The sequence below is a fragment of the Topomyia yanbarensis genome, chromosome 3 (assembly GCF_030247195.1).
Source record: "Topomyia yanbarensis strain Yona2022 chromosome 3, ASM3024719v1, whole genome shotgun sequence".
Taxonomy (NCBI): domain Eukaryota; kingdom Metazoa; phylum Arthropoda; class Insecta; order Diptera; family Culicidae; genus Topomyia; species Topomyia yanbarensis.
In genome coordinates this window covers 291,166,948-291,193,893 of record NC_080672.1, presented here as the reverse complement: position 1 = coordinate 291,193,893, position 26,946 = coordinate 291,166,948, and the positions used below count along the sequence as shown (strand labels likewise).

Genomic DNA, 26,946 nt, shown 5'->3' with positions numbered 1-26,946 from the left:
CCATTTAGAAATGTTAAATCATTTTCATGTATTTGTATCACCCCGTCAGTTCAATCTTTCGAAACTATTTGACTCTTACATAAATGAGTTCAGTAGGTCATCTCTAATTCGGTTAGCGTTTCTATCATCATCATTGTAAGTAGATGGGATCTCTGATGAGTTATCTGTTTCAATGTCAACTGCCTCGTCCAAGTTAATATTAAACTTGATTCGTAAGTTGTGTAATGCACATACAACATTTACAATCTGAGAAGCTTTTTCTGGTCCATAGTGCAGCTCTCGTGCACCCAATGTGCATCTAAAAGTTGCCTTTAAAACACCGATGGATCTCTCTACAGTAATCCGAGTCCGAGAGTGTTTTTCGTTGAATCTAAGTTTTTCAATTTCATCGTTTGCTCCGGTCCGATATGGTGTTATCAGAAATGGTTTAAGAGGGTACCCCGCATCACCTGTTGAAATTTTTTTTATTAGTATGCTTGATTAATTTTATTCAGTTTATATTTACCTAGCAACCAGGTATTTCTTTCACCCCGTTCGTATCTAGTGTTTAGGTAACTACTTAATGAACTGGCATTAAACACAAACGAATCGTGAGATGACCCTGGATGATTAGCATCAACGTAGCGAATCATTAATGTATGATCGCATACCTGAAAAACAAATAAGATTATTTTTTTAACTTCACAACAAATTAAACTATTAGATCATATTAGAGTACACTGTACACCATTCTGAAAAAAGTGATAAAAGTGTACATGTGCATCTAATCGTCTGAGTGCCTAGAGTGCACTTGTTCCTTGAGTTAGATGATGCGACGTGTACTTGCACTTTTACCACCCTTTTAAGAAGTGTGCACACTTAGGCCGATGACAAGCTGAAGTGAAAAGCGAAGCGCTTGCGGACGCGTCTGAACACCTTACATATGGGATTTTCGATTGATGTGCACCGGTGTAGTGGAGTGCACTAGTTTTGCACTTTCTAGCAGAAGTGTCAATGGAACATACCATGTTTTCTGCATTTCTGCTAGAAAGTGCAAAAATGGTGCAGTTCCAGTGCACTCCACTACACCGGTGTCAATCAATCGAAAATCCCAATAGTCTTTTGCCGCGTTCGCCAACGCTTCACCCCGTACGCGTTCTACATGCGCACTCCATAGAGATAGTTCAAACGCATTCGCTTCGCTTAGCGCTACCGCATTGCAAAGCACACCTTCGGCCTTAGTCCAAATTGGTGTCAAACGCGCAATAATGAAATTAGAAACAGATGTTCCCCGTCAAATCAGCCGGATTCCCTACCGGTTTCTGCCGGAATTTCAGCATAATTACCACAGCCTTACGGTTGTTTCATTTGAGCCGAAATTTCTGCGATAACCAGTCAATTCCGATTACAATTTTGGTTTGAACTTATTTACCAACATCACATTAATGCTATAGAATCCTTTCCTGTTATAAAACAGGTGTTTGTCCTTTGAAGGTGCTACAATTTTGATATGGGTGCCGTCAATGCACCCAATCACACCGGGAAACCCAGTTTTTTGGAAGAATGCATGTTTTATACTGCTCTTCTCGCTATCTCCTGATGGAAATTTGATGACTTGTGGACAAACAACTGCTTCAAATATATCCAGTACCTCACTTAGCCCCTTTGAAACGGTTGGTTGCGCCATTCCAACAAACAAATCGTTGCCAGCTCCTCTCTGATATCCCCCTTCTGCAAAAAATCTAAGGGCAACGGATAGTTTAAAAATTGGTAGAATGGCTTGTGACCCAACTGGTGGATTGATCTTAGCTTCCAATATGTTTAGCAGGTACAAAAATAGGTCTTTGGACACACGGAAGTACTGTACAAAGCTGTGAATGAGAAGTTATATATTTTATATGTTAGACATATACAATGATTGTGTGAAGTTGGAGTACTTACGTTTCATCTGGCAAATCCAATGGATTGGATGCATCGCGAATCCTTCTTCTTCGAATAGCTAAATCACTAGCCTTCTCTTCTTCGCAATCGCTAAACCAAGCTTCGATGGAACTCATTTTCAATCGTTTTGTTGATTCTGGAGCACTTTCCTTTTGTAAATACTGCTACGCAGATGATTAATACAAAACGTCTGTCTTCAATAAGACGTAAAAGTTGTACGGGCAGATTGAGCTGGAATGTTGGAAAGATCTCGACCTTCTTGAAACTAGCAAAATGGAAATTATGCAGCAATGATTAGGCGGACAATGAGACGTTTCTGATTATTTATGTTTTTGTGTACTCATGATGTTTCTCGGGTGCGTTTGACATCCGACAAAATCGTTGATTCGGTTCAACATCAAACGAGGTTGATCAGCAAAAGACGCTATTCGGGGGAGTTCTTCTGCTTGCGCGTAGAAGGATCCACCAGTACATTGTCAAATAACTTCTCATCGAATGACTAACAGGGTGATGAGCCCATTATGGCTGTTTCTATTATCACGCTACCCATTTGAAGCCGTTGGTTAGAGCAGTGTCTGTCATCTTTGTTTAACGCATTGGGTCAAATGGTAGCGCAACAATAGGGGCACTCGATTCGTGTTTTCGTTGCGCTTAAACACGATAATTTCACTGTTTTCAGCGCATGTATGTTATTATCTTGGTACTTAACAACGAAGCAAAGCTGTTGATGCCAATTTGTACGCATTCCATTGTTTGTAGGCCGAGTAATTAATGAATCAGTGAGGCGCCCTCCTTAGTATGGTGAAAATAGGCACTTCACCCTACCTGGTATTGACTAGATAACAAATTTGCTGCTTTTTTAAATTAAAAAAGCTAATTTTTTATTGATCTCTTCTGGCGTTTCACGGTCAAATCACGAGATCAACTCACGTGGAACACCATTTGTTTGCGATTGCAGTCACTCAACCAAAATATCACTTACATTTCATATGCAAAAACATGTGAATATTTTCCATAATACTTTTCACATAAATGTTATTATTTTCACACATAATCTGTTCTCTCTTCCGCCCTATAAAAACCAGTATTGATTACAGATATATCTTACGTGAGGTTCAGTTACTTGCCACCGGAATGCCACATATTTTCTATTTGAAACTTATATACCTTTTATATGATATTAAGATGATTGTTAACTGAATGTGTAATAGCAATCGTGTTACGTGAAGTGGGTTTATCTGATATTCATGTGATTGTTAGTTGCTTGTATAATAGTATTCAAATGCTTTGGTAGGTAATGTAGCTTGGTTTAATAAATATGCGGATAATCCTAGTAAAGCTCAGCTGGAAATTGAGCCGGTATTCTGACTGGCTCTAGTTAATAACCGATTCCAGTGACAAAACAATCACTGGAGCCAGGTACTAACTAGAGCCTGCCAGAACTTTGGCACATTTTCCGGCTGGACTTACTGGTCCGTGTTGATAATTGATTTGTAATGCACTCTATGCCATCTTGGAATCTTCAACCTGGAGCAGAAATAGCGGATATATATGTATTTCTAACGTCTTCACATTTAATTAGAAAAATCAAAAGTCCGGGACCAATGTATTCACCGCCGTGCTGTTTGTTGACGCCATGTTGAATGTGTCTGATTTTTTCACATTGTATGTTCCCGTAATAATAATGTGTTTTACACATAACGCTAGAAGTATGTGATGGACACATAATATGTATGTGGGGCACGCTTGAAAGTTATTCATTTTGTATTCGAAATTCATCGGTGATTGTATAAGTTTTATTTGATGCATATGAATCTGATGTGCATAATCGTTTTTAAAATTTAGGTGTTTTTTCACATAAAACGTACATGATTTTTTGGCTCAGTGAGTATATAAGTTTAGGAATACTGTCGATTATGATGATTGGAGACATTTTGGATTCCTGGATGGTTACTCTGATTTTAAACGAAATAATCGTAATCTCCATTAAATGTCTGCAGTAATGAAGAAAGATTGCGATTCAAATCATTTTGAATTAAATATTGCGACATCCGGTTAATACAATACATACGATTATAATGGGTAATTGTTTACTTTATGTACTTCTTTCTTTGTACACGGAAAACACGTTTTTCTTGTATGCTAGTTTAGTGTTGTAGTTTCATCAAATTCATCAAAGGGCTTAAAAATTAGTTGTATCTACTAACCTTACTCGTAGGGTTATTGTGCTACCTAAAACAAGCTTTTGGGCGAAGCTAGCTTAAACTAAGGATAGCCCCTATGTTTGAGTATACCGGGCAAACGAGTGGATCACAGGTTTGCTTGCGTTTACGATGACGAGTACGCGGCCACCTCGTCTTGCGGATCCTCAGCAGCTTTGTGCCTCTTCGGATGCTTGGACTCGGCTATGTGGCATTACATCAACTTCCTCCAGAACCTCACTTTCTGCAGCACAATATCACTGCAAGTTGGGTTAGTCGGTACAACTTATTTATGAAGTTCATGAATAAACTTTAGAAATGTCGTCCTTCCACCTTCTTTTTATGACTTTAGAATACAAATGTAGCATATTCACGAAAGAAAAATATGTTTTCCACTTACAGGGGAAAAAGTACCTAAAGTAAATAATTACCCGATAATGTACAATTAAATGTGTGTCACATAGACGGTTAAAAATGTCGTTCGAAGGCCCTTTGAAAATCTGTGCATTTTGATGGATAATACTTCGACAGGTAAAGCAGCCGCGGAAGCATAACCTAGACAAACAAATTTTGGAAACTCACACTTGAGATCGATGTGACTTGATGAGCAGCAAATCGTGTAAGGGCGGGTCCCTTCAAGTCCTGTAACCGTCGATCAGCCAGCTAGCTTGTCCACCGAACCCAAACTATTTGCTATAACATTCCTGTTCTGACAAGTGTTAAATGAAAAATGAATAGATCATGAAAATCAAGGCCTACCTTGATCGTTAAATATTGAAACTAGGGGCAGATCACTTGTGATGCATTTTGAAAATCAGCGAAATTAAATGCATTTCTTTCCATCAAAATAGAAATTCAAAATGTATTTTTCGTTGCGTGCAATGAATTTTGCGTTGTGTGTTAGCCGTCAAAACCCTACAAAAAACTAGCCCTATATTCAACACAACGTCGAACAAAGTGGATCAGCGTAGGACGATTGTTAAACAAACTTTTGTGCGAGGGAGTGCAAAGTTGATGAAAAATGGAAATTAAATGCATTTTTTCTAATTTGATGCAAATTTGTTATACATTCCTAGAGTGATCTGGCCCTAGGATTGAAACCATTTAACTAGAGCATGAAATTTGACGTATTTCTATTGTGAATGCCATGTTTTCTTCTTCCTCCGCCACAATTTTTACCTGAAATACGTATTTGACTTAGTCACTTACCATAAAACACTTTTAAGTGTTTTATGGTAACCGGAAGCCGCCATCTTGGATTTCAAAATGGCGCCAATCGTCAATTTTCGCATTCTACCAATCAATACCTTTCAAATGACACCCATATTGATGGCGGTTTTAAGTATTTTATGGTTCCCGGAAGCCGCCATCTTGGATTTCAAAATGGCGCCGATCGTCAATTTTCGCATTCTACTAATCAATACCTTTCAAATGACACCCATATTGATGGCGGTTTGAAGTGTTTTATAATTCCCGGAAGCCGCCATCTTGGATTTCAAAATGGCGCCAATCGTCAATTTTCGCATTCTACTAATCAATACCTTTCAAATGACACCCATATTGATGGTGGTTTTAAGTGTTTTTTGGTTCCCGGAAGCCGCCATCTTGGATTTCAAAATGGCGTCAATCGTCAATTTTTGCATTCTACTAATCAATACCTTTCAAATGACACCCATATTGATGGTGGTTTTAAGTGTTTTTTGGTTCCCGGAAGCCGCCATCTTGGATTTCAAAATGGCGCCAATCGTCAATTTTCGCATTCTACTAATCAATACCTTTCAAATGACACCCATATTGATGGTGGTTTTAAGCGTTTTTTGGTTCCCGGAAGCCGCCATCTTGGATTTCAAAATGGCGCCAATCGTCAATTTTCGCATTCTACCAATCAATACCTTTCAAATGACACCCATATTGATGGCGGTTTTAAGTATTTTATGGTTCCCGGAAGCCGCCATCTTGGATTTCAAAATGGCGCCAATCGTCAATTTTCGCATTCTACTAATCAATACCTTTCAAATGACACCCATATTGATGGCGGTTTTAAGTGTTTTATGGTAATCGGAAGCCGCCATCTTGGATTTCAAAATGGCGCCATCTTGGATTTCAAAATGCCAACCAATCAATCAATCGATACAATGCACTTTCGAAATATCCGGGTCAGTGATTGAGTGATCCTAGCAGTCATTTTACAATTTCCGTGAGGTGACTTAAAAATTGCTATACTGAGAGTCACCTGGGTGACGACGGTCACCCAACAGTCACCTCACCTAAAGTGAGTCTTGGAATACCTCTTCGTGGGTGAGGTGACTGGTAAGTGAGGTGACGGTGACTCAAGTGAGGTGAGGTGAGGTGACGGTGAGAATAGAGCGCCAGGTATGAAACGAAAATCAAAGCAGTCCCAGTAGCAAGCCCTTAAGATTTCCCTCCCTCGTCAATATTATCCGCTTGCAGGACCCAAATTTTCTAACCAAAATATAACTTGTATTATTTACTACCATTCTTCTGAACATACTATTGCGCTAAATCTAACCATTATTTCACAAAAATTCATAGTTCGTGGCAATTGAGTCCTGATACACAACCATGCACTACTAAGCCCCATGCAAAACTGACTCAGACATCCCTTTGTTAAAAGTTTAAAAATTTCTTTTAACAAAGCCGGATTGAACAGCAGTCTTTGACAAAGTTGTAGACACCTAAATTATCTTTCTTATTTTCTCTTACAGTGATAATACAATGCATATAGTGCCACCTAGCGGCGAAAATGCGAGTTAGTGGATTTTCTCCATGTAAATTGTCAAAAAATCCCATGCAAACTTCAAGCGCGTTGGTCCGGTAGGTAGACTTGTCCAATTTGCTTCAAATTTGGTGCAAAAAATTCTAGTGGGACAAGGAATCGACTCAGGGGCAGGGATGCCACATTGAAATCTTTTTACCATCTATGATGATTAAACCAGAAAAAAATCTGTGAAAATCTGTAATAAATTTCCAAAAAAACTGTGAAAAATCAGTAAATTTCCAAAAATCTGTGGAAATCTGTGAAATTTTAATCAAAATGCCATAAATCTGTCATCTGCGTAAAATAATCTGTGATCAAAAAATGTGCAAAAAATCTGTGAACATGCTAACCCTGCTCAGGGGTGGGCCGATTTAATTCATCATTTTTCTGTCTAATGCATACCCTTTGTGTGGCAAGCCCACATTTTTGTACATCTCAGGACTACGAATTGCATTTCCGCTTTGTCAACAAAATACATTATAATTAGACCGCCATTCCGATGGATTGCAGTAGAAAGAAAAAATCGCTAATCACTGAATGTTTCACGCGCAGAGCTTGGAAAACGAATCAGCTGAAAAAGAACGAACACTCTTCATTCGTTCTTCGCTTCACGAACATACACCCTATTGAACCATTCACCATTGAGCTGCGGAGTTGACGGCTTTGGTTCACCACCACCGAGGCTGGTGAATCATTGCTATTCTATAGTGTAGGTATATGAGCATAGCGTAATAGTACCCGTTGCTCATTCTCTCTCCCATTCGAAGAGATATCAACTGCTATGCATCATTCGTTCTCCATAGCAAGCTGTACATAGGCACCCAGATTCTCTTTGCTTGCTGGGTGCGAATGTAGGTACGAAAAATGATGCCGCCCAGCTGCCCCGGAGAACAGCGCTCATAACGAGAATGTGTTTGTTGTCTTTTATTATTTTTATTCGAGATAGGTACCTACATGTTCTGTGCGCTTTTCATATGCAATATTTTTAATTTAGTTTTGTCTTCAACCTATTGAATCTGTCGAATTGTGAAAATACAAATAGGGTTAAGGGAATATGGGGAGACTTTACCAAGCACGAAATTCAACAATTATTAATAACGTGTTCCATTTGGTACTTAATTTTTTTTATATTTTTTATTTGTTTCGATCCCATCAGCTAATTTTTCATCTTCTTCATTTCGTTTTTCATCTTGCTCCCTTACGCTTATATTTGAAACTTTAAACGCGATTATCACGATATTTGCGGTGACTACGAGTGCCGAAAGAGTTTGCAACGGATTTCAAAACTTTATTTTTGCTTGTTCGTAATTTAACTGCCGTGTCCTTGAACGATTCCATTTTTTGGTCAAAATTTTCATATTAATGTTATGGATTTGTTAATAATTTTTTTCAGGTGAAAATGGTGTTTTTTTTTGGAAAAATCGTTCCCGTTTCCAAAAAGAAGAAAAAAAAATTTCAATCAATCGTTCAAGGACACCACAGATAGATACACTAATGATTTTTATGGCTGATTTTGTGACACGTGAACCTGCAATGTAATCAGTACAGTTAATCCAAAAAAGCAATGCATTAAAAAAATCAAAGCTCATGAAATACAATCGTTTTATATTTTTAACTAGTACTAAGAACCTCAACAATATGGGAAGAAAAGATAACAGCATGTTATATGCCATTGGTTTTTGTTCTGATATTTTAAAATTCTCTTGGTCAAGCTCCCCAAGCCTTGGTCAAGGCTCCCGCGGTGGGTAGACTTGACCAGAAAAAACGATCACAGAAAAACTTTTGTAACTTTAGAAAAAGTAAATTATCAATTTTGAAAAAAAATCATTAATACGCAGAATACTTTTGCATATTACATTTCAACGAGTTTTGGAAGACATCCAATTATTAAACCAAAAACAATTTGTCTTATGGAATACAATATATTTTTAAATATTCATAAGCCAGTCGTTGTTCAAGTTCAACTCAGGGTTTTTTTAAGTATTACACAGAACTAGAAAAATCGTAAAAATTTACGTGTTCTGCTCCTGACATATACGAGCATCAAAAATGTTTTAGATTTAATTTTAATTTCACATGACTATGAATTTCGTAAATCATGTTTGATTTAAATGTCAATGAATGCAATTTGTTAAATTGTATCAAGTTTTTATTAACCAGTTGACAAATTTTGAATGATAGGATAGTAATGTTGATGGAATAGGAAAAAATATAGTGTGATTTTTTTTCCATTTAAACAATATTTGAAAACATTTTTGGTTGCCTGGTTACAATAAAAATCTCGGGTAACTTAGAATAAAGGCATTAAAGTCAACTGTCAAGATTCATTTGGAGGATGTTCCAAATAAAACTTTATTCGCCAAGCTCGGAATAATTGCAGCGAACTAATCTGTTCAGATCACTAAAGCATTAAAGCGGGATACTAATTTCTTCCCAAACATTAAAAGGCATGTGTAATTTTGCTATTCCTGCTCAACTTTAGACGAAGCTCGAAGTATTTTTTTGATTATTAAATATTCCACAATATGCCGTACATTTTAAACACTCCGTTAGTAGGTATCCAATTTAATCAGGAGTCATAAATCTTGCTCATCGAATTTGTGGTTAATATTATATTTGTTAACATTTAACCTGTCTGTACAACATTTAGGAAAAGAATGTAGTACATCATAGTTTGAAACATATATTGTCCTTGTTAAATGCGAATAACTTATAACCAAGCTTATAACCACTTCGTTTTGGTTCACGATTATAAAATTCCAAATATTCGTAAGCTAGAGATACAATGTTAGAAAAAAATGAACCTATATGTGTTGGGCTGTATCGTCTGAGGAACCAACATCCAAAAAACTGATAAATGCATATAGATGTTTGAATATCCACGATTTCCCTAAATTTATAATGCATCGTGAGCACAAGTTCAATTTTTTTCCCCTCAAACCTCAGCAGAATCCAATAAGCGGTACCTGTTGCCTAATGTCCGCTCCACAAGCCATATGTTCTTAACTGATGTAGCGAAAGACGCTGAAAACCGCTAATATGGCCAGAAGAATTTTATATTCAGATTCAGCATTACACAATGAATCTGAATGGTTCAACAGCTTGTATGTTCCTGAACCAATTTCACTAAATAATCAACCAAGCAAAGAGGAACCACTATTCAAGAGAGAAGAGAATACTGATATCCTCTCTCTCAATGATACTCACAACTGTTCATCATTATAATGATACGTGCTTATGCAAGCGTGTGTGGATATATTCGTTCCTGTTTCTGTTTCCTCGTGTTGTTGCTTCGGTATTCATAGCGGCAATTCATTCGGTTGGGGTGAAGGCAAGCGTTTTACTGAACTGTATTGTGGTTCGTTCAGATTGAATTTGAATGAATGGTGAAAGCTCTGTTCACGCGACTTCAACAAATTTCAACCCGCTTATAATTAAATTGCGTCCAATTGTTGAAACACCATAATATACGTATGGGACATGAATAAAATGTCGAAATTATTCCGGTCGTTTATTGCATGCAACACCCAGTTGGATAAATATCTTTAAGTAAATACGCTTCTCTATTGAAGATCTTGTTTGATCGGGAAAGTGTGCAGTCTGCAATTGAGGTTTTCCCTGTAGGTATGCATACTCGAACGTAGATTTGTAGTTTGGCTAATATATTCATTTCACAACACAATTTCACAGTTTTTTACTCAGGATAAAGTTAATTTTCATTTTTTTTTTTTTCAATCCAAGGTGTAAATCGAGAAAATCATAATTCAACCGATCCTACACGAGTAGATGCGGAAACATCAAGAAAGCATTTTTTCCGAAATGAAATTTGCGATAGCACTGGACCGGAAGTGACATGCGTTGAAAATCCACTAGTACTATCTGAGGCAGAAACATGATTTAGGGCGATGGTCAGGGTATGTCAGTTATTTCAGCGAACAGTTTCATTTCTTTCGTTTTGGTTGATGAGTTCCATTGTTTGAAAACTGACTCATATATATTTTCATATGGTTGTTTAAATTATATGGGAACATTTATAGACCGCTGCATAACGTAACAACACGTTTCAAATCCACTGCCATTACAAAAAAAAAAGCATTTTCTACAGGTGTTTTGTTGGTTACATTACACTTATAGTAAACCTTCATAGACAGTCAAACACAAGATGGTTGCATTCAACGTTTGTTTAGGTGAAATAAACGAAACGTCAAAAAGAGTGCTAAATTCATTATTGAACCGTATCTAAGATAAGCGCCGCTAATTTTAACCTTCCTTTGGTGTGACGAATAATGATGTTAGCCAATCATTTTGATTCGGATTTCAAACTCGATTTTCAGAATTGATTCAAGTCAAATTTAAACGCCATATTGTTTGCTAGAGCTTCCGAATTCAGTTTCTGGTGAGGTCTGACGAACAGTTTTTTTTGATCGACCAGATTGTCGTTTGTATAGTATAATGAATATTGATCAGAAACAGAAAATTGAAACTCAAACAAACAATTCGATTACAAAAGCGTTTAGTTTTTTGCTGAAACATATTTCTTAAAAATTTTAAATTCAGGTCAATATAACCCGCTACACAAAATCAAACCCTTTATCGTTTTTATGAATAAAAAATCATCAAACTAACTGTTTTGCCATGCTTAGAAATCTCGATAATGCTTTATCATATTTTGATGAAAAAGAGGAGCATCATGAGTTATAACAATACGAATAAAAGGTAGAATGTCATTATAATTGCAGAGCTTCAGGCTACTTACCTCCCTCATAATATTGTGACGTACAACAAAATGAATGATGCGTCTCATTCTCCCTTATCATGTGACTATCTTTACCTATGCTAGGTGTTCTTTCAAAATTAAATTTAGAAATATCGGTTCGTAACCCCCTTTTACAGCCTCTGCAAATATCCTTTCACATTAAAAATGTTTCACTGCACTGTTGAGGGCCATGGGCCGTTCTAAAATCTCTCGAGGTTACGTATTTGCATTACGCTTTTGAACGTCCACATCTCTGTTACAAACAGATGGATTTTCGACGTCTGAGTATCAAACAATTTTGGAAATACTTGCATTAAAATTTTATTTCTGTGCCGTTTTTGTATTTCAATAGTACATATTGCAATATGCGAAGAATGGAAAAGAAAGCAGAAAAGTGAAAACTCTCGTACATATAAATACATGCTGTTTTCGGACACAGTCATCAATGAGGAATACCTAGGTGGCCTAATCAAAAATTTGTTAAGATTCTCGCACTTTTGTTGCGCCGAAAGATATTGCTCGTATGATTGGGCGCTGTGTAAATTTCCAGGGCGGCGAGTTAATTTGCGATCCACTACCAATCACTGCATTTTCAATGTTGCCGTTGTTTTTTTTTAATTTTTGAACGTCTATTTTAGCATTTTAATTAGATTCTAGTAAGATGGTGCTGAAGCGGTACCGAATTGTCATGTCATCTTTGTTTCCGATGTGACGGGAATTTATCTCGCAGGGGCTCTGGACCTACAACCTTTACAAACCTAACAGAAACATTTAGAACAGTCTGCAGATTTAACACTCTTATTAACCATAAACGCTCAATAGCATACAGCAGTCATCGTGACCATGTTCCCTAAACCATAGGCTCAAAAGAAAAATGCTTTCTTTATTCTTTTCTTTTGGCCTTCTCATACAGAAAGGTCTCTCCAAAAATCGACTTCTATCTAGACTAGCGGTTCTCAATTATAATGAAATTTTGTTTACGCATATTTCAAGGGCTGTATAAAAACTAAAAGATTATCTGCAAGTTATGATCAAGAGGACATACAGCATTTGTTAAGAGAAAATACAGCATTTGTTATGAATGATCAATATTATCTTCGTTGTCCTAAAATCTAATGTTCCGACCAACCAGACCTCATAAATGGTTTTGACTGTAAAATGCTCATTTTACATTGGATCAAGTCGTTGTATATGCCAAATTAAAGGTTAGACTTCTTTATATAGCATTTTATATGGGTCTGGGAATATTTTGCAATACAAGCGTTTTACGAAAAAGTTCATTTTCGCTGTTTTCAAAAATGGTGGGGTAAACCAACCCCCTATGTTTTTGGTTGATTTAGTGCAGATATTACCCAAATTTTATGGTTTTTTTTAATCATGAATCAATGAATGTTGTGCTATTGAATTGTAACAAGAAGAAAATGGAGTTCAATGTAAATCTTGGAATGCTAAAATCACAATCAGTAGCACGTTATGATATTCCCATTTGCGAAGCAATTGCTCTACGAATACTATAATCATCACGTTTTTGTGTCTTTCGTTTGTAATTTGAACCATTTTGCATAAAAATAATAAATAATAACAATAAAAATATATTTCAATTTAATAAATAAACATTTTCATAGCAAAAAAGCGGTCGGATGTACCCCAATATTTAGAAATTGGATTTGCCCCACCGCGTCATTTTTCATTACGATGCAATTAAAAAAAAATTATGAAAAAGGTTGAACTAAATTCATCTATGCACTTTGTAGGACTTTAATCAAAGAATCTAAATCCACTTACATTTTTTATGCAATCACTTTAACAATCAGAAATGTCCTGTAGCCAATGATGCACAAAAATCAATTCAAAAGTTGTAAAAACACTCTTATTGTTGTTTGTTACAGGGAATTCCGTTTTCGTTCAGGACAATAACGTTTCCAATCTATTTTCACTATATTTGCATTTTAATATATGTGCGTTAGCAGCCAAACGTTATGTCGGTCAATTTTAGTACATGACTCATCTAACGCGGACCACAAGGAAAATCGCGAAGCATTAGATCGATTAACACTCCTAATCCCAAGCCTCAGAATTAGTCGTAACATTATTTTCAGTTGACTTTTCTACACTGTTCTACAACAAATTCGAAAATTTGTGATGCATATAGATAGCCCCAAGTTTTTAAATGTCAGTGGCGGATCCAGGGGGTCCAGACCCACCCCACAAAATTTTTAAACTTGTTGAAACATTTTAAATTAGTTTCTATTTAAATTCGTTCTAAACTCAAAATCATGATAAACCAGATTTAACCACCAAAACTTGTTTTTATTGAATGAGGTTATTACAATTACATATTTCGTACTATACAAAGAACATTTCAAAATCAATATTTCGGACCCCCTCCGAATTTTTCTTCTGTATCGGCTCCTGGTCAATGTATTTAGATGCCACAAGCATGCAAATCGGTTAATATTACGACATGAACAATCAATTTTCCTGTGATCAGTATTTTTTACAAACAAAATGTACTGTATGTATGCAATATTCATATTCCACTGGGAAGCAATGCTGAAAAAATGCGTTTCGCATTGCATGCAAGCGGTACATTTATAAAGTAAAATAAACTTGCCACGGGAAAATTAAATATAAGCCGATTTGCCATCTTGTGGCATTCGAACACTTTTAAAATCTTAGGGATATTCCATGAGTGTAATAATTTTTAGCATCTGTTGGAGAACAGTGGGGTTACAGTTATTGAAATTAGCGTTACGACTAATTTTAAGGCGGTGTGATCCGTGTAACTTTCTTGGTTTTTGGGTTAGGAATATTAATTTTAATAAGGTTGTATAAAAGATTTGGTATTATCTTTGAGTGTAGAATAGAACCTAACTTTTAACTAGTTGAAGACGAAATTATAGCCATTGTTTTAAATATCAAATGAATAGTCCATTACCAGAATATCAACTCAATGTAGGCAGTAGACCCAAACTATCCCAGAAGAGTAGGAATGGTAAGTACCAAAAGCCAGTGGCGTAGCCAGGGGGGGGGGGGGTTTGGGGGTTAAACCCCCCCCCCCAAACCAAAATTAATTGGATTGAAAAAAAAATTGATGCTGACGAATTTAATTTAATATTCCACAAAATATTTTTGGAAAAATATTCTCTGATCACTACATTGATAACTGTGTTTAGAGCGTCATGAGAACTTTTGGAAAATTATGGGAAGGGGTTCTTGTAACTTATCTCTTAGCTAAAATCCCATAGTTGTCAAATTTCTTCAATGTAAAATAAAATAACTGTCTGAATTATTATGAGCTCATTTTTGGAAAGATGCTTCAAAATATGGATTAGAGACAATTTTTCGAATGGGAATCTAAATTTGAATAGGTTGATTGCATATAAAACATAAGCTTGTTTACCGAAAACTTACATACATTTCAACATTTGCTGAAAATGTATTTTTTTAGATTGTGTAGAGTTTAGACAAGAATTCAATATGGGTTACAACAAGAATAACATTTCAGAAACTAGTTGAAAGCTGATGTAATTTTGTCTCTAGCAGGTCTGGATCGGTTTTATGAGCATTGGATTTTTGTTGTATTATCAACTATATGAATAGCCTCTTAGCAGGATGCAATGAATGGCGTACTAAAATTTTGTGTACTACGTTCTAGTACTGCAAGTTGTGAGGTTGACTAATAAAGAAAAGTAAAATTAATGCTCGATAAATTTTTAACGGTCACGATCACATTCATTCGAAACTGCCAAATTTCGATGTTAAGTAACATTGAAGAATTTCAAAACGTAAAACTGTTCATCTACTGATAGAAAAATTTTGACGGTTAATCCTCCTAGAAGTAATTATAGAGAAGAATTACTCTTCAACCAAGTTTGGGTCGAGACTTAATGTCTCCAGCAAAGTTTTCGAAAGTGCTATTTCAAACAACTTTGTCAAAGACATAAATATCCCACATATTCAGAGTATCGAAATATAGTAGTAGAAAACCTTTACAACAAGCTATTCTGAAATTACTGTATTTGATAAATCTCTTCTGCGGTAATTAAATAATAAATTCACATTACGTTCAAGGTGCCTTTGAAGCTTACAAAAAAATAAGGGAATTGGATATAAAACAAATAATTCCCAGATATTAAAAGGACTCAAAAACACAAAGAGTGATTCCATTTTCAGGAGCTAGCATCAATTCGGCGCAAGCTTAGTCCGCCCACCAAGTTAGTGTCGGATTCTGATGAGATGAAGTCGAAACGCAAGTTTCAGTTCCATCCATCCATAATTTAGTTATAGGTTTTGTGTTCTCAACTCGCAATGATTGTTTCAAACAATTTTATCCGTAGCGCAGAAAAAAATAGTTTTCACCTAAATTTTTATTCACTAAGAAGAAATATAGCAGGCCCAGTCCATTTAAATCCCTATATGTTGAATTCATGTAGTCTTCATATTTTCAACAAAATTGTTTGAAATGACATTATCAAAAACTTTGCTGAAGGCACCATGTCTCTTAATATTTTTAAAAATTAATTCACCATGATTACCTCTATGAGAGTTAATCACTAAAATTTCTATATCAAAGCAGGCGCTGTTTTATGTTGATAACTTCCCGAAGTTGTCAAACCTTCAAAGTCAAGAATTATTATATTAGGTGATCTTGAACGTTGAAAATTTTTTAGATCATTTATCCCACTTTAAAAGATCGCAATTTTTGACTTCATTGACATATTATACAAGAAAATAATCTATAGAGGTTTGAAAACTGTTCCATGTTGATCCTTCTTGTTTTTAGACTGGAATGACATCTGTTAGACTACCTTTGTTTTAGAGTTTTCAATAATTTATCAAATTCATATTAAATTTTAGCATTTTTTCAAAAAAATTGCGATTTTCATCAAAACCCCCTCCAAACCAAATTTCTGGCTACGCCACTGCCAAAAGCTAAATGAGTTGGTCTAGATGCGTCTTATTCTCTCTTGTCATATGACCATCTTGCCCACTAAATTCAGCAATTTCCTTTTTAACCACTTTATTACAACCCAGGCAGATATCCTTTTATAATAAAAATGTTTCACGAAACTATCTGGAGCCATGTGCCAATCTAAAATCTCAAGGCAACGCATTACCATTACGATGTTTAACGCTCATAGCTTTGTCATTCATGAATAGATTTTCGTCGTTTGAATGTCAAAAAATTTGGTTTCAATTGTATAAAAATTTTTTTCTGTTCTTTTTTTGTATTTCTATATATCGTTACAGTTGAAACCTGCATTGCGCATCATTTTACGAATACAGCACACTACTTTCGACGTGATTCCATTGTTTAGAACCAGAGAAAATACGATTGTCGCTGGTTGGATTTTCCAGTTTTAAACTGCAACCAGAATAGTACAGTATTGGAATAAATGTATAATTGAATAGAATGCAGAAAAGTGAAAATTCCCATACATAATTTCTTGCTGTTTTTCGAAAAGTCTTCAATAGGGAATACTTGAAAAATTTAATTAAATATTTATTAGCAACTGGAACATTTGCAACGTCGGTAGATATTACCGCATGATTGGGCTCCACGTAGATTTCTACGCCGACCGAAATGATACTGCACCAAGAATGGCCGCATTTATAATGTTACCGGTATTGAAGCTTGCACTTTGTAAACGTTAACTCTATCCTATGAGTCAGATCCTAATAAGATGGTAAGTTGCAACGAAATGATTCCCAAAGCCATCTTTCATTTTTGTTCTCGATGTTACAGCCACTTATCTGGCATAGGCTCTGGACTCAAACTTTACAAACCTAACTGAAACATTTAGAGCCAAAAATGTCTGCTGATTTAACACTCTTATTAACCATAAACAAAGTACTTGATATCTTCAAGATGACTTACTCATTTGGATTATTTGAAAACTTACTAACAAATGTAGTAAGACTGGTTTAACGTGAAACAGTGTTTCTTAAATGTTGGGGTTCAGATAATTTGAAGCAAACTTTAAGAATGCCTTCAGCTCAGTTTGAGAAGCTTTATAAATAATTAAAGGATTGTCTACACGACACTATCAAGGTGACATTGAAAATGCAGCATTTCTTATGAGTGTTCAATATTACATCGAGTAAAGAAATTAGTGTTCGAACCAACCAGAACGTGTGTCTAAACAATTCTAATTATTAACAGGGTAATTTCGTCCAACAAAACCGCAAAAATTACAAAATACAAATATTACGATCGATTCGTAGAAAACGAAAAGAATACATATTCAGCTTTAAATTTTGTTAGTTATGGAATTTGCTTTTCGACTTCGTCTCATCAGAATCCGACACTACCTTAGTGACAGAACTAAGCAAGCGCCGGATTAACACTAGCTGCAAAAAAACGGAGACGCAATTTATGTTCCTGAACCAACCTCTAGTTAAGCGTGATGTCCCGCAAGAAAATGAGCTCAATTTAAGCTGTTGAGAACTAATGAAATCGAAACATTTGGTTCGGCTTCGAAAGCCAATGCAAAATACCCTAATCTGTTTTTCCTTAGTGGAGAACAATTTTGGTAGAAACTATGTTTTCTTTATAAACCCTTTGTAAGGCAGTTGCAACTATATGGTCACTAACAATATATATTTTAATCGGCCTAATAAAATAATAGGATCAAATAGTTCTTTGTTTATAGCAAACACATGGCTACTGAAAGTACTTGATAATTTTCTGAACTTCAACGAGCGCAAAATGACAATTTGAGAGTAGTTTTGTGTTTTTCAACAGCGGGAAAAATAAGCTCAATTTCGCTGAATATTTAAAAAAAAACAGATTTTTGTATGTTAGATTATGCAGTTCATCACATGAGTCGACTTGTATTCTATGATAAATCATGTTTGATTATTACAATGATAATATAAATTCGTAAATATTATGAAATTGATCATGCAATGCACAAGTTCATTCGCCGTTTTCTGCAACGAATTATTTTCGTGCATTATAAATAGTAGATTTCGTTCATTTTCATGAACAAAGAATAGCCGCTTGGTGTACGAAAATTTTCGTAAATTTTACATAATTAGTGTACGCTGCACAAATGTTATCGTTGATAACATTATTTTTCGTGAATGAAACGAAATGTTTCGTTTATTTGAATAAACTTTTGTGTATATCACGAACGATTTCGGTCGCACGAATCAATTTCGTTCATCTAAGAGAAGTTTTAGTATTTAATAGCATACTATTTTGACATTACTGCGGCAGAGAAAAGCTCAAACTTATTCATACAAACCCAACGAGCTGTTCGTGATGGCTCAACTGAAACCGACCGAATCCGTATTGCTCCGGATTCTGGATCAACTGGAAGCGAAAGAGGTTCAGAAAATCTTCCTGAAATCTGCGGACACGGATACGGTTACTAAATAGTCAGACCGAGTCCGTCGCAATGATCAACAATTACACTAGTTTACAAAATAAACATAAAAATCTGAACTTCAATAAGTTACCTCCATTTTCGATGTTAAATTGTGTACTGAGTCCAAAAATGAAGTCAAAAAAAATTTACGGTAGAACAGTTTTCGAGTTAGAATGAAAAAGTGGATTTCACTTTTAAAGAAAAAAGTACAAGTACGTTTAGTAAAATCCATATATCTTTGGTTATAGCGCATTAACATGAAATATAATTATGTTAAATTACAGGTAAATGCATGTACTTTCGGTCGTCCGAACATTTTGTTTTGATGCGACTAATGTTTTTTACGTTATTTACGAATTTGTTGAATTCTTTCTTAATTTTTCTTATATTTTTTTACAGAAAATTGAGCGATTGGTCAATGTTTTGGGCAAAATAAAGCAATTTAAAAAAATTATATTTTTAGTGATATTTATAGCCGGCTAATAACCAATAAAAATAAACCCTAATCAGTTTAAATCAGATGAAAATTGTGAAAGTTATGCAATTTTTTGTAGAATGAGTATTTTTGTGTTTCTCTAAACTAAATTATTGAACCGTACCAAGCCCATTTTTTAGAGCTTATTCCACAAAAAGTTAGGGATTTTCTGTTTAAACTCTGCTGAAGAAGTAAAATGAAGAATTTGAGAAAATTTGATTTGGAGTAATATTCGACCTCGTTCATCCAAATGTTTCCATAATTGATAATAATAATTTCAGGCGCAGTGAAGTGATATCGAATGATTATTATGCAATACTGTTTGTAATATTTATAAGTGTCATGCAGAATATAAACCTCTTCCAATTCAAAAAAAAAATTAAACTATCATATCTTCATATCTTGAAACACTATAAGTGCTCAACTATGTTTTATACAATGTTACTACAAACTTTACGAATCCCTACGTACATGTGATACTACATACCAATACACACATCAAGTATTGTAAAACTAATAATTTATTTTCCGTAGTAACATTTAACATCTCTTTGAGTTCACATTTTAAATTATGAAGGTTACCGAACACTACTTATTTTACGTTTACAACCTCAAAGTCTGAATGAATTGAAGAACGTACTTTGCAAATACACTTAGATGTCTAACGCAATGTATTCTAATACATTGCAGTTTTGTGGGCCAAGACAGTAAAATCGGTACGTCGCACAGTGATCACCTTCCATAGAAAAGTTGGACAAAGCCTCAAAAGTGGCCCGAATTTGATGAAAACTTTACATTAGGGTAATTTTGTGACCCATATATGATATTTATTTTTTGTTTTTTTTATTACCTCAAAATTTTGGCACTTAGGGTGGTTCGAAAATTCAACATTTACATTTATAAAGTGCACTATTTCCTAAAATTCATTTTCGAATTAGGTGCGGTGAATGTTTTAGCAGAATATACATTTTTTCAATTGTTGATAATGATAAGATACATCTATAAATTATATTACGAACCCTGGGTAGTCAAAAGCTACCATACGTCTCCTTCAGACGTATCATGAAAAATCACCTTTTTCCATACCTCGGGGCAGAAAGGGGCGAAACAAGATACTCATTTTTGGAAAGTACACTAATTTTCAAGTATCATGAACAACAAGCGATCTTTCCGAACCGTTTCAAAAAAAGTACAGCCACTTTCAGGGCCGGCGGAAAGCGTGGGTAGTATGGGTAGTACTACCCATTCGAAAATAACCGAGTGGGTAATTACCCACTCAAAATTTTGAACCATTTCAAAAAATTTAGATGTTCAACGCAAGTATCTCGCACTACACACTTTTGAAAACATCAATGTACCACAATTCCAATTGCAAAAACGAACGTGACTTAATGTGAATGTAATGCAAGATTATGCATTGCGAAAAGGGAAAAAACTTACTAAAGGACCCCTCATCCTATGCTTTCTACCCACTCGGGCGTAAAAAGCTTCGCCGCCCCTGGCCACTTTGAACATTATAAATTTAAATTATTGCACGATTTATTATTTGTTTTTCATGTCTGAGCGAGAAGAAAGGCTTGTATCGACTAAATCGAATGGCAGCTATAAGTCCAGCGAACAACTTTTCAAATGAAATCAGAATCTCAATCGGAATCTTAACTAAAAAGATATATTCATTTGAATAATTTAGGTTTGAAAATAGTTTTCCTCAAAATTCATCATCTATTTCACCTTTGAAGTTCTGTAAAAATTGAAATTTCGTCCTCGGAATTTAATATTTTGAGAAGACTCTATTCAACCTGTTGAGAAACAGAGAAAAATGTTAAATCATGAAAAATCTAAAATAAAATTTTGAGGTTTTGTCCGGCATAAAATAAATTGTTAGTAGAACGAAACGAGGCGAAAAAGGGAGATAAGTCACCATTTGTGAAACTAGTGAGAGCATTTAAAATTTTGCGCCGTTATAAGTTTACGATATGTACCGTCATCAGGGGTTACTTTACGCCAAAAATAGAACGTTTTGTACATTACACCCAAGAACTACGATCACGCGACTTAAAATTTGAAACTGTTCGATGTTTTACATGTGGCAGAAGTACCCTTTAAAGTCAGTGAAAAGAACTTTTGGAAAATCAAGATTGAATATGAGATATAAAAAACTAAAAGTTTTGACGTAGGACTACGGCTTTGTTTTCGAAATGGGGGTGCACTTTGCAAATTCTACAAAAATGGTATGTAACGAAAAGTGGTCCAATTTTAAACGCATATAATTAAGCCATCTGAAGACAAATTTTAATTCATTTTGGCGCATATCGGCCCGAAATACTTCTAAGAATAGTTTCCAATAGACAAACCCAAAGATTTTTGATATCATGGCATTAAAAATTTAAATAATGTGCAACCTAGTCAAAATATCGAGCATTTACACACAGAAGATAGCGCTTTCCAAGTCCGGCACGACAGGTTTGTGTACCTAGCCCGATACGTTTCTATGAATGTTGTCATCATCGACTATTTAAAGAACGGATTTGGCCGAACAGGCTCAGTTGCCTGTTGAACGGCAGGCAGAGCAGATCACCGCGGTGTGTGTTTTCACAGCCAGTGTAGCTGAGTTAAAAGTCCGTTACACTGGCTGTGGAGGTACGCTACTCAGTGCCGTTCAATACGCGACTGAGCTTGTCCGTTCAAACACTTTGCCTTCTTTTGTGTTGTGCTCGTTTCCAGCACACTTTCATGTACAATATCGAACACAACTATTCGTACACAAAATCGCTTGTACATTCGAGCTCCATTTGCAAACACGGTTAACATAGTGTCGTGGTACGAGTTGTCTCTTTCGCTCTACCCATCATCAACAGCGTTGACTCATTTTGTTTTGTGGGCTTGGGTCCAATGTTTGAGGCGAATGTATATCTAATTTGTTAGCGGTTGTATGCGTAACCTGCATGATAGCAATCTGTCCTTTCGTTGCGCAAAGACGAAAACTTCTTAGCAATCTGTGATAAAACAATTTCATTTCGCTACATTTGTTAAACTAAAAATCGATTTTTTGTAGTTTTTTTTTCAGCCAAAGAAAGGGTTGTATACAGGGCACAACCAATGATTTTATGTTTAATTTTGATTATAGAGGTTTTAACCTTAGGGTCATTTTTCGGGTTAGAAAAATCTCTTTAGAATCAAACCCAGGTGAGCCGCGTACAAGGAAATTGATTTACCAACTACGCTATACTTGCCCCCTAATAATGAACGTTACATTAATGAAAACACGGTTCTTTCACTTAGTTTTGAATATATTTACTTTTATTTCGCAACAAAAACTGTTTTGAAAAATGGTGGCAATATAGTTGCCACCGACCGGTAAAAACATTACGTGAAACTCAATTTCTGAAGGATAGTATAGTATCTAGCGGTACAATTGTGCCTTTCTCATTTCTCCAAACTATGACTAATAATCAACTGAGTTCTTGTCACCCGGTCTCACGAACACTTCTGCAGCTTCCTGGTTGAAAACAATCCCATTTGATTTTGCCGTCTTTGTTTATTATTTTCCACCAGCTAGTGATGTAGTGTTTGTGTCATGTGCCGTGTACGTACATGAGCCGTAGAAAAGTTTATATAATTGAGGAAATGTCCATTATATTCTTAGTACACTTTGCACCTATACACAATGGCTCGCCAGTCACGAACCTGATGAGCTACGTGTCGACGGTGGCACACTTGAAACAAAATAAAATATCATACTTAGCTAACCTAATCAGCATTAGTTCAATGTTATCTTCCTGCAAACTAATTCTGACATGCGGATCCACCCCCGCAAGGAGGGTTAACAACCCACGAACGAACCACTCCCCAGCTTAATTTGGTATACTTTGTGATATAGTGGTGGTATAAAGATGATATGCTGAAGTGAGGGGGGTACGAAGGATGGATGGGGTGATGGTGGTGATTAGGTTAACGATTTTCAGAGTGATTGCATAACCTTTCTATATGAGAAAGGCAGAATGGTTCGAAATCGGTCCCAAAAAGCCGATTTTTGTGAATATTTTATTTTTCGAGATAACATAAAATCTCGACGTTTCAATTCGATTTCAGAAATTTGATGGGGTTTGATAAAAAATAGTTCCGGCTTATATGGGAATTTTAAATGTGACCGAGCGCTTTAGTCTATATTTCCGGAACCGTATAAGCGATCTGTACGAAATTTTACAGACATCTGTGGGGATATTATAGAGCTATAGATAGCTCTATCATTTGGGACTAAATTTGTGAAAATTGGCCCAATCATTTGCGGAAAACTGATGTGAGTTTGTTAATATTGAAAGGTCCGTCTATGGTGGTCAATGTAGCCAACGAAAGCTTGGTTGGCCGTCGGTGACCTAGAACTGCAAGTGTAAGTTATTTGAGAAACATTTTAGCGAAATTTTTACCTTTTTTGCTTTCATCGGAATATCGATTCGATTCGGCATTTGCTTTGTGAGCGCACCTCGTAACTCCGGAACTGGAAGTCGGATTGTGATGAAATTTAATAGCCATTTACGGGGATAAAACACCTTCCATTTGAGACTAAGTTTGGTTGAATCGATCAAGCCATCTTTGAGAAACCGATGTGACTGTTATTCTGAATTTTGATACTTCCAACAGGGCTTCCGGAACCGATGATGTTGGCCAATGTGGCCAAAGAGACTTTGAATGGCTGTTAGTGACCTAGTACTACAATTCCAAGCAGTTGTGGCCACATTTTGGAATAATTTTCACCTTTATGCATTCACTAGAGAATTTGTTAAAATCGGGGTTTGCAGCGTAAGCGTACTCATACCCTGTAAATCCTGGTATCGGAAGTCGAATCCATTAAAAAAATCAATTGCAACCAGTGGGAGCGTTGTACCTTGAGATTTAAGATTAAGTTTGTTCAAAACGGTTCAACCATCTCCGAGAAAATTGAGTAAGACTGTGGTCACATGCACACACACAGACATTTGCCGAACTCGATGAACTGAACCGAATGGTATATGGTTGTGCTATCTTATGACAAACGCCATTTTACGGGTAAATTGAGTTAGATATACCACATTACTTGGCGAAAAATTCTCTACAAAGTGGCGTTTTCAGAATTTTGATATTCTGCTTAATTACTGAGATATAGCGAGAAACGTGCTGAGAAATTTTCAATTTACCTTGATGCATAAGATGTTTTTATGTTTTTATGTTTATCTACTATCTGGGAATCACAATAGCATAATCATTTTCAAAACAAAAATACACGAAGTGTGAGAACAATGCAGTATAAGTTTTACAATGGAAATATAGCATTTTTGAAAACACTGTAACCAAAAACAACTATTTTTTCCTAGATTCCCTGACTAATTTCCTTCAAAATGACTCTCACTGATTGTTTATAGACCAAATGAAATCAAAGATATTAATAAAAGTTAATAATTGATGCTTTTTTGAATGGAAAATTTTCCATTGAATTATGACACGCCATACAAATTTTGATATTCAATGAATAATACAGAATAGATAGAAGCATGAAATGTCTTCTTTGAATTGTTTATACCATTTATAAGTTTCAAGACATTCAATCTCAAACGTTAAAATCGTTTTTCTCGAAATCTGCTTAATGACGCTTGTCATAAGATAGCACAACAGCGACGAGATATAAGAATGGAATCCTTGACCACCCATCAATTATTTACTATATATTGCGCAAAACCAACTTTTATCTGACCTCTGATCCCACCTAACAGCCGTCGCTTGTCACCCTAACATTGACAGCAGAGACGTGGCAAAAACTGTCCCGAACCTGCCAAAGCGCGGTTCCATTGTGGTAATACAAAATTTATTGTCGACAATTTTCGTGAAACCTGAACCGGCAAACCATGATTGTAAATTATCAACAAATAATAAAACACAAACCAAACTTCACTGCCCTTCTTTGCCCATTGTCCTCTCAGCTCTCAACTGAAACCCAACCGTAAACAATATCGTGCACAACTATACAAATGTTCCTTAGCACCCTGACTGTCCCGCGCGACAGTGCCTCCCAGTACCCATCTGCAGCGTAATGTCAACTGGTTTTCCATACTTCCGCTTGGGCGGGTTGAGCAGTAGTATGACTGCTACCCGCCCCCGGCAAAGTACTTTTTGAAGGTCGAATTCATTTTGAATCGTGTTGCTCTCGGTCAATCGTGGGGTGCAGTCGAGGAAGTAGTAGGTACAGGTTACAACCAACCCGCAGTCACACAGGGTAACCGGAACACGTTGTTGAATTATCCAAAACACGGGCATGGGCGAGTGCCAGCCTGTTCGGGTCTCCAGAGCAAACAATTAACGGATGGAGCATAACAGCAAAACTGGTATTCAATAAACTAATGTAAATAATCTATTAAACACGGTTCGTGAATGTGCAGACGTGGGTGATATGAGATATATTGCCTAAAATTTCGCGCTTTCCAGCTAAGGTGGTGATATTGGTGGTCAGGTGGTGAGTTGTAAACTATCTACACGCTGTAGTTTCGAGTATATGCAGAGTAATAAAACAGTAGAAGACATGTTATGTACAAGATTTGCTCTATAATCTGTTGAAAGTGCATCTAGGGCTTCACCTTTCATTGGAATATTGAGGCCAAGTTTGAAAGCATCAGTTCAGTCATCTCTGAGAAACCGTATCTATTCGAATTGGAGTGAATAGTATCTAAGACGTATTTTTGGACAATTTTTCCGGAACCTTGAACAAATAGTCATGGCCAGCATTCTGAACAACGCTACCCAACTGGCACTGTTGAAAGCGTTGTTCACGCCGATCATCACCACGGCGCAGTAGCAATATCCTCTACTATTTTCCTTCAATGCTTTCTCCGCGCTAGCGATGACTGTGCGGATGGCGTTCACCGTCGATATCCCTTTCCGAAACCGGAACTGGCTCAGCTATAGTCCGTGCTCACTTTCAGCATAGTTCGTCAGCCTGTTGACGATGAACCTTTCCAGGATCTTACCAAGAGTATCCAGCAGGTATTCAGGTCATTCGACGCTAGATCTTCTGTTTTCCTGGTTTTGGTCACAACAACAGCTTCTGGATCTTCTATCTATCCGGGAAGAGGTCATCGTCCAGGCATTTCGGCAGGATTATCCTGAACATGTCCGGAAACGCCAGGATCGCGGTCTTCAGTGCCACATTGGAAATGCCGTCCAGTCCGGGAGCTTTCTTCGCTTTCAGCGCTTCCGCCACTATTAGGAGTTCATCGTTAGAGACACGATTGTCACCAGCATTTCCACCGTCTGCATTAACGTACGGTGTAGGTAGCCATGCGGTTGGGTTTTTAAGTTTGTCAGCGCACATTTCAGTTGACCTCGGTGAACTCGTGATCATTGCCATCACGACATGGTAAGCGTGGCCCCAAGGGTTAGCGTCTACTTCTCCACACAGGTTCTTGTAGCAG

At 36.3% G+C, this 26,946-nt stretch overlaps 1 protein-coding gene across 1 annotated transcript; it reads right to left on the bottom strand.

The window, feature by feature from the left end:
- Window positions 1–47: 47 nt before the first annotated feature.
- LOC131694182 (putative nuclease HARBI1) lies at window positions 48–2,047 on the bottom strand. The gene is made up of 4 exons (XM_058982660.1): window positions 1,921–2,047; window positions 1,412–1,850; window positions 506–650; window positions 48–449 (listed from the first exon to the last, which is right to left on the bottom strand). The coding sequence occupies exons 1-4, from the start codon at window positions 2,034–2,036 to the stop codon at window positions 76–78; spliced, it is 1,074 nt and encodes a 357-aa protein (XP_058838643.1). The 5' UTR covers window positions 2,037–2,047; the 3' UTR covers window positions 48–75.
- Window positions 2,048–26,946: the final 24,899 nt, after the last annotated feature.